Consider the following 12,688-nt stretch of genomic DNA (forward strand, 5'->3'; position numbering starts at 1 on the left):
AATGACTGTCAAGTGCTGGTCTCACTGTTTCCCTCTAGACGAAGACCTTGAGGACAAGGTCAAAACTATCTGTCTTGCTCATAAACATTTCTGGCACAGTAGAAGCCTGGCACACAGAAGATACATTGTGTTTGTTAAATAAACACATGTATTTGTATGCTGAGTAGGCATACACTTGTGGTAGGATATTTATGTGGTCCCAGGGTTTGCTAATGAGAACCAAATTGGCACCCCAGCCCAAAATTTAGAGAGTATGTGTTTTGCAAAATTATTTTACACACATATTTTGAAGATAATTTGATAATTTCAAAGTATGATTCCAAAACACATTAATACAGAAGCTATAGATGAATAGAAGTACTGCTAGATATAGATGGTATAGCTCCAGATACAGGTGTCGATAGATACAGAGATAGATAGGGATGTGCCAGGGACCCGCTGCACAAAACGGTAGAGTGCCCACTAAGAATATGGTCAGCCGCCAGGGAACTGACTTTCTTTTCTGTCAAACAAAAGGTGTTTGTGCCAACCGACCCTGGCCTCATATGCACGAGTCCTTATCGAAGTAAAACAACAAAACAACCTGGTTTTCACAGACTGGCCTGAACTCACGTTCTGTTGTTACATTGGCTCATCGAGTTCTTCCACCCTGCTCAAGTTAGGCGCTCCATACCGATCGCTAATTTCAGCTAGCGTTTTGCCTGAGTCTAGCATTCCTTCCTACAATAAAAAAAATCATTTTCACTTTTAAATGACTGAATTTAATGTATTTTTCTATTTTTCTTTCAATTTTTTATAAGATTTCTAAATTACAACATCAAATTTCAACATTGTTAGTTAACAAAATTAGCCAGCACCGTTAATTGCAAAATAATTCTAATAACAAATGCTAACATGTATAAAAAATGTGTTCAGAAATGTAAAACACGTAATTTGTAAGTAATTTTGTTGTCCTGATCTCAGTATATTCTAGCTTTGAAAGAACTCAAGCACATACTGAATGTCCAGTTTGTATTCACTTTGAGACTTTGGTTCAAAGCTCAACACACGTTCACTGGACCTATCACCAGTTTGGGTGGTACCTTTAAATTTTTAGCTACTGATTCATCAAAATCAACCTTTATATTCTGGGATATTGTTTATTTCACATAACAGAATAATGTTTCCTTCTCACCTCTGTAGGTAAAATATCATCACTCTTAGATATACTTTCCAGGTCCATTGCCATCTCCTACAGTTTGAGAAAGGTAAGTAAATACTTAGAATATACTTCATATTGATTGTATATTTAACTTTCAAGCATTTTTATTCTCACAAAATGCTACTGCCAACCCAAGAACAAAACCACTGTCACTCATTAAAGGAGTAACTGAGTACACTTCTCACAAAACTGAGGATCGCAGTTTCCTTTAAGACGCCAAACTAATAAAAGACAACTGTACTTTACTTATAGCTAAAAACTTTAGAAATAAACCAGGCTGAAGCATTAAAACTGAAGCTGAATTACTAGCAAATGTGAAAGCTGACAAAACAGAAATTCAAATAAAATCTTAGAATAAGAGATTTCAAAGAGAACTTGCAGGTAAGTAGAGTAAAAAAGAAGCAAATGTTTCTGAAAGAGTAAGTCCTGCCCGGGTTAGATGCGTGAGGCCCATCCACAGGACCGAGGCAACGTGCGTAATGCTCTGCTTGCTGCAGTAGAATTATACCAGTTACCTGAGCAAAGTGCTGCCTGTGTGTAATCCCAGCATTCCGGAGGCTGAGATGGGAGGATCTGGGTTCGTGGACAGCCTCAGCTACTTAGTGAGGCCCTTTGCAACTCAGTGAGACCCTGTTTCAAAATAAAAATTTAGAAAGTAGGGTTGGGTGTTCCATCCCCAGTACTGAAAAAAAAAAAAATACTGCCCAGCCAGGGGGGAGGGCTTTTTTCTGCCATGATATCTGTATGTTCATGCTAAGGTGGCAGGGTAACCTAACAAACAGATCCTGAGCTGATTGGTTTTGTGGTTAGATGACCAGTGACCTCATGACCATACATGTGGTCACCCAAGTTACAGGGGTATACATGGTACTATTTTCCAAAGGCAACTCTATTTTTATAACTTTTTGTCCTGCATACTCATGCCCATATTAGGATGTCTCTGTTCTTTTTTATTTAATTTAATTTTTTGTACTGTATATTAAACTCGGAGTACTACCTCGGAGCTACACCCCTAGCCCTTTTTTATTTATATTCTTGTTTTATTTATTTGTTTATTTATTTTTGCAGGACTGGAAATGGAACCCAGAGGCATTCGACCTCTGAGCTACATCCTCAGCCCAATATTTTATTCTTTATTTGGAAACGGTCTCACTAAGTTGAGGAGGGCCTCACTAAGTAGCTGAGCCTGGCTGCGAACCTGTGATCCTCCTGTCTCAGTCTCCCAAGTACTGAGATTACAGGCATGCTTCAAATGCCCTGCTGTGATGTCTGTATTCGTTTAGGACCTTGGGCCCCAGCCATAGGATAGATATTTGACATAAGCGAAGCCAATCAGAACCCCCCCCCCCAATTTTTTGCTTAATTGAAATCAAAGGAGAAATCTATTCCTCTCCAGTGGTAGGAACCACATCATGAAGCTCAGGGAAACATTAAGGACCATGTTTGTCACTGATGTGCAGCAAACCAGACCATCATGAGAGACTGAAATAGTCACCCAGAGGGTCACAGGGATGAGAGCCTTGGCAGCATTTGATTCTCCTGCTCTCCACATTCCAGAAGGCCCAAAGGTTCCAGAGTTCTTCACAGTTTAGGTGTTAGCCCCTTGGTTCAACTCAGCATCCTTTCCATACATTTCATCCTAAGAATGTTAGTTTAAATTAAAGCCAGATGTGGTGGTGCATCCCAGTAATCTCAGTATTTGGGAGGCTGAAACAGGATTTCAGGTTTGAGGACATCCTTGGCAACTTAGCAAGATCCTGTTTCAGAATTTTTAAAAAGTAAAAGAAAAAAAAGACTTGGGGTGCAGCTTGGCGGTAGAACACCCCTAGGTTAATCCCAGTAACACACACACACACACACACACACACACACACACACACACGAGTTAAATTGTGCATCCGTAGCCATGAGGCCAGGACAAAGGATGTGAATGAACTAGTCTCTGAGCAGTGGGTGAGGCAGGGATGCTTTGCAAGGGGAGATGAGGGATGATAAGCCAGTGTGGGGGTGAATTATTAAAGATGCTGTGACTGGGCACACAGGCTGCTGATTCCTGGAGAGAGTGGGATAGCCTAGGTATGACTCCCTGGAGCCACAAAATCTCCCCTCCTATAGACTTTGAAGCACTCACAGCTATCTTAATAAAAAAGATACCTTAGTAAAAAAGATATCTTAATAAAAAAAGATAAGGTAATAAGTTACCTTAATAAAAAAAATAATCTTTAAAACCCCTGATTTGTATTGCTGTCTTCTTGATATGGTTGTGTTCTTTTCTTTCATTCTGGATTACTGTGAGGGGGACTTCTAGGTATATGCATATGTATCTATTTCTGTGTTTCTCCTATACAGACTAAGTAACATTGGCACCTCTATTTTTTCTCCATTTTTTATTTTTTTATTTTATTTTTTTGGTGGTACTGGGGTTCATGGAAGCCCTTCTACCTCTGGGCTACACTCCCGGACCTATTTTTATATTTTTATTTGGAAACAGGGTCTCTTAAGCCAGCATGGCTGGCTTCGAACCAGCGCGATCCTCCTGTCTTCGCCTCCCAAGTGCGGGGATTACAAGCGTGCGCCACCACGCTCGGCTTCTCCATTTTTTTAAATTGGTGCACTACAGTCTCACATCATACTGTGGATCATGTTAACAATGGCATATATTCACACAGTATTTGGTGCCCTCCCCCCGCCTCTACTTTTTAAACCATATATAGGGATTTGAATTTATCCCTTATTATTTTATCTTTTTAATCAATTCACCCTTCACACTTTTAGAAATTTGCCTTAAATAGTGGTGCTCCCATCTCTGTCATTAATTAACTTATTGGACATATTCTATGAAACCTGCTTCTAGTTTCAATTTTAATTATGAAATCAATAAGGGGAACAAGGTTTGAGTAAGAGACAGTAGCTATAACTCAGTCTTTGGAAGTTTGGCCTGTATGGTATACACTTTTTGGATGCCAGGAAATGTTGGTCAAATGGAACATTTGACATGATCTAGATAGACTCAATGAAGATGGGCTTTTTGGAAATATTAATGAATACTTTCTTTTAATAAAAAATATGGAGATTCATATAAAACATATTTTGAAAATATAAAGTATTGTCATGCATCACACACACACACACACACACACACACACACACACACACACACACGAAGAAAAGAGATACACTGCTATTCCAGAGATCATAATTACTGTTACAAAAAATGTAACCTTGATATCTCCCATAATTAGGAACAGCTAGCGCTGGACTCAAATGTTGACAAGTGTCACTACTGAACTGAACTTTTCACAAAGCAGCTTAACATACATGATTATACCTGATCCTCACCTCCATCAGTGAGATATCACTCACACTATTATATTACCACTCTTGTTTTTGAAACAAGTAAATTAAGACTGAAAGGTTATGAGACTTGTTTAAGTAGCACAGCTAATGTGTGGCAGGTCTTTGGATTAAGACAGTTGGAAGAAACAGTTTGAAGATTCCAAAGTATTTTAAACACACAGATCTATAAAATTTCAAGTTACCATCTCTAACTGTTCTTGAGCTTTCTGAAGTTCTTCTAGTCTCTGTCTCTCTTTTTCTTGCATTTCCAACTCCAGCTGGAATGCCAGCTGTTGCTAAATATTCAGAAAATAGATAAGCCATGTTACAGTCAGATTAATTGCCAGAAATTAACTGTATCACTCTTAAATGCTCCAGGATACTTTCATTAAACCCACCTAAATTTCAGAAACTTAACATTCACATAATATTTAGCTTCTTCCAATACTTTCCGAAGTATAAAATAAAATAAAAGAGGACTCTTTCTTAACTGCTAATTGTAGAAAGTACAACTTTTACAAAATCATGTCTTTTTCTTTGTTTTTCTTAAAGACACAAATAAGATTTCAGTAATTTTTCAGATAAAAACTCTTTAAGCATAGATAGATCTTCATCTAGCCTTGGGTGCAAAACAATAGATAATATCTACTATCTGACCCTGTGTTAAAAAAGAATTTGCCAGTTTCTAAGCTAGAAAACAATCCCACCAGCCATGTACCATCCCATCAATGTTCTAAGCTTATCCCATTAAGAACATTTCATGACTATATTTTAATAATGCATTTAGAAAAGTAATACATTCTTGCTAAGGTAATAAACAGTGATTAATATTTTATTTACTAGAACATTTTAGAAGTCTTTTTTTTTTGGTATTCCTGTAATTCCTGTATTATCCCCTGTAAGTTAAAAGTCATGGGGTAGCTAGCTGAAATGAGAAACCAGTATCATTCAATCAACTTGCAGACATTGGTAAAGGAAATAACTCCAATTTCTCACTATAATGCAAAATGCAATTGGTGCATACTGACCAGATTGGTCAATAGAACTAGTCTCTTAGCATTTTTTAAATTAAATTCCTTTCTTCACATATGAACTAAACCAATATAAAACCATTCAAACAAATAAAAAAACAATAGAGTTCATTTTTTTTAAAGCCTCTACCTAGAATGTGGCAATAAAAATACCTCCTTGTTCACAAGGAACTGGGCTTTCTGAAGAATATCTAAAACTTCAAAAAATTTCACTCTGCAGTCAGGGAACCAGAGACTCCAGCCTCCAACTCACAGGCCCCTGGGGCACAGAGAGGCCTCTCTCCATTTCAGCCTCTCGCTCTCTTTACTCCAGTCTCTGCTCATTGATCTTTCTTTCTCCCATATGCTTTTGCCCACCAATCCACTTCTTTGGCCATTAGAATATTCAAAATATATTATTTTTCTTCCACCCCCCCCCAACAGTGCTTATGATTGAGAGCATAGCAGATTCGTTTGCACTGGTCAGAATGACATGACTAGAGACTGCTTTGATTTCTAGTCTATGATATTTTACCTTTGTAAGATAAAGCACATGAGCCAAAGAAAGTTAAGTAATTTTTCATTTGTGATGCAACTGGAGAATCACTGAAATTCTTGGTATTCTGACAGACAGGGAGGGACAGACACAGCCCTCAGAGCTTTAAGAGAAAACCTCTAAGTCATGGCTGCTGAAGGAGACGTCTCACCTGACTGGATTTTAGCATAACCCTCAACTCAACACACTGCAGCCTCCCCTCAAGAGTAAGCCAACTATGCCAGCTTGATAGCACACACTCGTAATGCCAGTACTTGGGAGGCTGAGGCAGGAGGATCACAGGTTTGTGGAAAGCCTCAGCTACTTAGTGAGAAAATAAAGAATAAAGATAGGGTTGGGAGTATAGGTCGGAGGCAGAATGCCCCTGGATTCAATCCCCAGTACCTCCTCCTGAAAAAAAGAATAAGTCAAATAACTGATGGAGAAGAATCACAAGCAGCAATGTTTCAACAGCTCTATCTATCAGAGCAACTGAGCACCTAGAAATCTCTACCGTGCTATCAAGAATGGGAGATTCAAGTCTATGTATTTCTTTTTATCTATGCATCCAAATAGCAGGCTGTTTCCCTTTTTTATATTCATTCATTCATTCATTCATGCAGTCCTGGGTATGGAACCTAGGGGCATTCTACCTCCTTAGCCCTATTTTTTTTTTTTTTTAGTCTTTATTTTGAAACAAGTTCTCACTAAGTTGCAGAGGGCCTCACTAAGTAGCTGAGGCTGTCTGCAAACCTGCAATTCTCTTGTCTCAGCCTCCCAAGTACTGATTACAAGTGTGCGCCACCATGCCTGGCTGTTTTCCCTTTTTTAAAAAATGTATAGACTTGAAGCATGCTTGTAATCCCTGCGTTTGGGAGGCAGAGACAGGAGGATCGCACAGGTTCAAAGCCAGCCAGGTTCAAAGCCAGCCGTGCTGGCTTAAGAGACCCTGTTTCCAAATTTAAAAAAAATATAAAAATAGGTCTGTGAGTATAGCCTGGAGGTAGAAGGGCTTCCAGGAACCCCAGTACCACACACACACACACACACACACACACACACACACACACACACACACACACAAAAATAAACCATATAGACTTGAGTCAAGACTCTAAAGTGAAATACTCTGTGGTAGAACTCTAAAGTTGGCTCTCATTTCTTTCAGAAGTTTTCTCTCAATTAAGCTAGTTCAGAAGCCGCTTTAGAACTATTACCCAGCTTTGACTCCATGACCCAGCTCTCCACTCATGCCTTGTCAACAGCCCCGGCTCTCAGCCCAGCTGCCCTAGACCTACTCAGTCAAGGGTCTACCTCCTCTAACCCTCACTCAGATCCTTAGACCTTAGAAGAGAAAATCCCGTAATCACCCAAACTAACCAAGCGGCATCATATGAACACTTAGTCTCCAACCGCTACCGAGCACACGTTGAGCATCCCTTAACAAAAATTCTTGCCCACGTGATTATTTCAGATTTTTAAAAAATTTGCAATAGTTGGCTGGGCGTGGTGGCGCACACTTGTAATCCCCGCGCTTGGGAGGCGGAGACAAGAGGATCGCACAGGTTCAAAGCCAGCCTCACTGGCTTAAGAGACCTGTTTCCAAATAAAATATAAAATAGATCTGGGAGTGCAGCCCAGAGGTAGAAGGGTTCCATCCCCAGTACCATAAAAAAAAATTGAAATAGTTGCATATATATAATGAGATATCTCAGGGATAGGACCCACATCTAAATATAAAATTCACTTACATTTCATATGTAACTTATGCACATAGCCTGACAGCAATTTCACATAATATTTTTAATATGAAACAAAATTTGGTGATGTGGCATCACGTGATATGGCAGCCAACAATTTTCAGGTTGGCATTTTGCATTTAGGATTCTTTCGGGTTAGGGCTACTCAATCTGTAATACTAAGTCTCCTCAGTCGACTTTCTTCTGTTCTTCAAAACTACTATTTCAAACCTTCACCACCATCACCCACCCCCACCTTACCACCTCATTCTTGGTGGGCAATCAGCTTCCCTGTTTCAGAAGGAAAATAGAAAAAGTTTCACAGAAACTGCTTCCAACTTTGAGTCAAGAAACCTCCGTGCTCTTTTTAGGACTTCCGGAAGATGGCGACCAAGAAAAGCGGGGCTTAAGAGCCCTGCTAACAACCAATCTCCATTACCACAAAACCAGCGCCTTTCATAGCCAGAAAACACCATCACCAGAAAAACAAAAAAAACCACCAGGCTCCAGAGAGAAAGCAGACTGAGAACAGAGCTCAGAGCCACAAAGGAGACACACGCACCCGAGGACGTGGCAGCAGCGTCATACTGCCGGCGGCAGCGGCGAACTCATCGGACGGCTACAACAAGCCAAGGTGAGCCACTGCGGAACAGCCAGGCAGGATCTTTCGGCGCAGACAGCATTTAAAGCTCCCAGTGGCTGAGCTCAGCACACGCTGCAGGGATTCAGAGTGGAAATCAAAACCAGAGAAGAAAAAATACACCAGCCTCATGGCCGAGGGCGTGACTGCGGCGCCATATTGCCACCGGCGGCGGCAGCAGCAGTGAATTCGCCGAATCGAGTACAGCTACATCTACGTACTCAAGAACAGTGAGTCAAATTGCGGGCCACAGAGGAGAAATCCCAGTACTGTACCTCACTGTACCCAGCGAGGGAGTGGTGGTGGCAGAGATATCACACCATAGGAGAACGTGCAACCTGGCACCCCCCCATAGTTTAAAGCAGCCTCTATCGACTCCCTGGGTCGGAGACTCTGTGATACAACCCAGTAAAGGAGTAGTGGGGTCTGAGATACTACTGACTCGAGATCCAGAACACCTTAAGTGAAGTCATAGTGACCCAAGGGAAGAATCCAGAGAAGGCACAAGCATCCGAAATCATGGGAAAGAGGAATAATACTGGAGCAATGAATACCGCCCACAACCCCACAACATCAGAAAACGATAAAACAGAAAATCAGAGATTTCTAGAAGATCAAATCAGGAAAATAACTGTAGAAATAATAGAGGTGCTTCGAAAAGAACTCAGAGAGAGCCAAAAAGAGATAAAGGATGCAATTAATGAAGTAAAGGCCTCAATTCAAAGCACAAACAACTGATTAGAACACATGGAGAACAGAATCTCGCTCTTAGAAGATGAGCAATCCAAAAATGAACGCATAGTTTCTAATCTAGAAAAAAATATCCAACATCAGGAATCTGACATTGAAGAAATATGGGCCCATCTTAAGAGAGCTAACCTAAGAATAATTGGAATAGAGGAGGGAAAAGAAAGTGAAACCAAAGGGATCAACAATCTCTTCAAGGAAGTAATAGCAGAAAATTTTCCAAACATAGAGCAAGAGGTCGATACACAGGTCCAGGAAACTTATAGAACTCCCTTTAGACAGGATCGGAGAAGAGGATCCCCACGCCACATAATTGTCAAAATGACCAATGTGGAAGCCAAGCAGAGAATCTTAAAGGCAACAAAAACAAAGGGCCAAGTGACATTCAGAGGCAAACCAATTAGAATCACTCCAGACTTCCCAAACCAAGTCATGAGAGCCAGAAGGGCTTGGAGTAACATATTCCAAACTCTGAAAGAAAACAACTTCCAGCCAAAAATTTCCTATCCAGCAAAACTTTCTATCAAATTAGATGGAGAAATAAGAAGCTTCCATGACAAACAGAAACTGAAGGAATTTATGTCTTCAAAACCAGCGCTAGAGAAAATACTCAAAGAGATTAACTACAAAGAAGAAATAGGTAACACTCACCAGAACCAGAGAAACAAGATTTTCCATCCAACAGACAACTAAGATTGGTTATCTGTGGAGATTCATTATTTATGTTAGGCTTTTACCTATCTCTAAATTGTATTGTTTGCCTTTATTGTTGTTAATTTTTAGGATTTCTAGTTGGAATATTAATATACCTTCAGATATAGCATTTGGAAATATTTTATCCAATTCTATTAGTAACTTTTAACTCTGTTTACATTGTCTTTGGATATACAATATTTTTTTTTTATTTTTTAGGGAGTTTGTATATTCTTCTGTTGCCTGTGCCATTGAAATCATATCCAAGAAATCACTGCCAATTTCAATGTTGTGAGGTTTTATGACCCGGATTTTCTCCTAAAAGTTTATAGTCTTAAGATTTATATTTAGGTCTTTTATCTATTTTGAGTTAATACTTGTATGTGGGATTAGGTAAGGGTCCAATTTTATTCTTTTCCATGTAATTATTATTTTTCAACAATATTTAGTTAAAAGAATATTATTTCCACCACCAAATATTCGTGGAAACCTTGTCAAAAATAACTTGACAATATAGGGAAGAATTTAGCTCTAGGCTTGTATTCAACTCCAATGGTTTATATATCTGCCTTTAGAACAGTACTACACTGTTTCAATTATTGTAGCTTTATATGGTTTGAAATCAGAAAATATATATCTGCTAGCTTTGTTCCTCTTCAAGATCGTTTTGGGTATCTAGAATTCATATTCCATATTAGGATAGATTTTTTTCTGAAAAATAAATATATAAATATATGATAGTTTCACCAAAAAAACAGAAAAAAATATGCTCTGGTAAGAAAGAAAGCAAAAAGAAATATTGAAACGTTATCTTTAAAACATCAAAAGCTTGACATCAGACAAATGAAACTGTTATGTGAGATTATCATTTTTAATTTTGGATATTGCTATAATACTAGATGTCAACCACTAAGCCAAGCTTGGGAGGGAGGGATGGGGAGAGAATGGGGTGGGGATCGGGTGGGGACTGACTGGGCAATGTGTGCATGTATGTCTACAAAAGTTTGTATCCCACTATGATGTATGAATACAGTGCACCAATAAAATAAAAAAAATAAAAAAAAAAGAAACCTCCGTGCCCACCTGTACTTCTTCTCTCCTCTCATGCATCGCTCAGTTATGATCAAAGAAGTGCCCTTTCAGCCGCCTAAACTGTGTTCCCGGCCTCATTTCCTCTTGTCTCCATGGAAAACTGCCTCCACAAATCATCCCATTTCCTGATGTCAACCACTCCCCCTACTGTGTTCTAAATCAAAACAAAAACATCTCCCTTTCCCCTCAAATCTTAGTTTCACTCTCTGCCCCCCTGCTACACCCAGCCTCTGTCCCCACTCTGCACTGCTCCGTCAGGGTTACAAGTGGCCTTCAATTTGCAGTTCAGCGGGCCCCGCGGCGGTGCTCTCCCTGGGACTGCCATGACCAGTGCCCACTCTGGGTTTGGGTTTTCCTCCTGCTGCGTTGCTCCTGCTCTCCAGCAAAGATGCACAACGCATCTAGAAAGCCACATCTGGGTGGCCAGAGCTGGGGGAGTTTGAGTGTTTGGGTTGTGTGACCCCGAAGCTGACACTGCTGTTTCCAGTCACCTCTGAGGTCCCCCCTTTGCTCACCTGCTGGAACAGGAGCTCCTCTGCTTTGAGCTGCTCCAACATTTCCTGCTCCTTCAGAGCTAATTCCCTTTCATGCGCCAACTCGGCCATTTCCTTTTCTCTCTGGCATTGTTGAAAGCAACAGGACACGACTTAATAGAGACCAAACAATTTTTTTAAATCTCTTTATCCCCGTACTAGGAAAAGGGTTAAGTGAATTATAGTCTATCCACTTGAAAACTATATAATAGTTTGGTGAGATGTGTATTTTATCTGAAAAAAGAGCACAAAATCAAAATGGTGCATTATGACCACAAGTATGTAGAAACAAAATCATCTGCAGACACATATGTACAAAAATGGCTACACACCAAAGAAAACAGCTTAAAATCACAATAGAAGTCTCCTCTGGGTATTTTTTCTTCTTCCTACTTTTTTACATTGTCTATATTTTTGTATACTAAATATAGCATTTTACAATAGAAAGAAATAGCATGGAACCTTCTTTAAAAAGCAGACATGCTGAGCCTGGTGCCACACACTTGTAATCTCAGTACTTGGGAGGCTGAGACAGGAGGATCATAGGTTTGAGGTCATCCTCAGCAACTTAGCAAGATTCTCAGCAACCTAGGAAACCCTGTTTCAAAAAAAAAAAAAAAGAAAAGAAAAGAAAAGAAAAGAAAAGAAAAGAAAGAAAAAAAGGCTGAGGGTATACTCAGAGGTAGAATGCTCCTGGGTTCAATCTCTAGTACTACCAGTAAATAAATAAATAAATAAATAAATAGAATAATAGCAGGCATGTTGAACCAATTGTTTCACTCTACTAATTTCCTCAGAGAAGATCTATATTTACCAGTTGTTCCATGGTTGTATTTTCCTTATACTTGTAAATCCACAGTGCTAAATATTCTATTGGGTCTGCTGGGCGAACTCTGGCCACTTCCGCCAGACCTTGCGTAAGGCATCTCCCAAGGTTCTTTTGAAGATATGCTGACTCCATTTCTAACTCCTAAGTAAAAACTCTAAAAAATAATGTTTTGTATTAGTGCAGAAAGTGTTCAACTAAGGTACTATAGGAGTAAAATCTACTGACAGGCATTTCTCAAAAGGGACGGCACAAGCAAGCAGGTCCCAGGAAACTTCCAAGGCTTCCAAAAAAACTTTTCAAAATTATTGCAACTAAAATAGCTTTGAAATCCTG

The 12,688-nt window shown here is 39.6% G+C and overlaps 1 protein-coding gene across 1 annotated transcript; it reads right to left on the reverse strand.

Moving 5' to 3' along the window:
• Window positions 1-621: 621 nt before the first annotated feature.
• LOC308261626 (DPY30 domain-containing protein 1-like) lies at window positions 622-12,487 on the reverse strand (the record flags this gene model as incomplete). The annotated part of the gene is made up of 4 exons (XM_080693669.1): window positions 622-720; window positions 4,741-4,833; window positions 11,509-11,610; window positions 12,341-12,487. The coding sequence occupies 4 exons, from the start codon at window positions 12,485-12,487 to the stop codon at window positions 622-624; spliced, it is 441 nt and encodes a 146-aa protein (XP_080549795.1).
• Between the last annotated feature and the right edge of the window lie 201 nt (window positions 12,488-12,688).

This window comes from Muscardinus avellanarius, assembly GCF_963383645.1.
Source record: "Muscardinus avellanarius genome assembly, chromosome: 4".
Taxonomy (NCBI): domain Eukaryota; kingdom Metazoa; phylum Chordata; class Mammalia; order Rodentia; family Gliridae; genus Muscardinus; species Muscardinus avellanarius.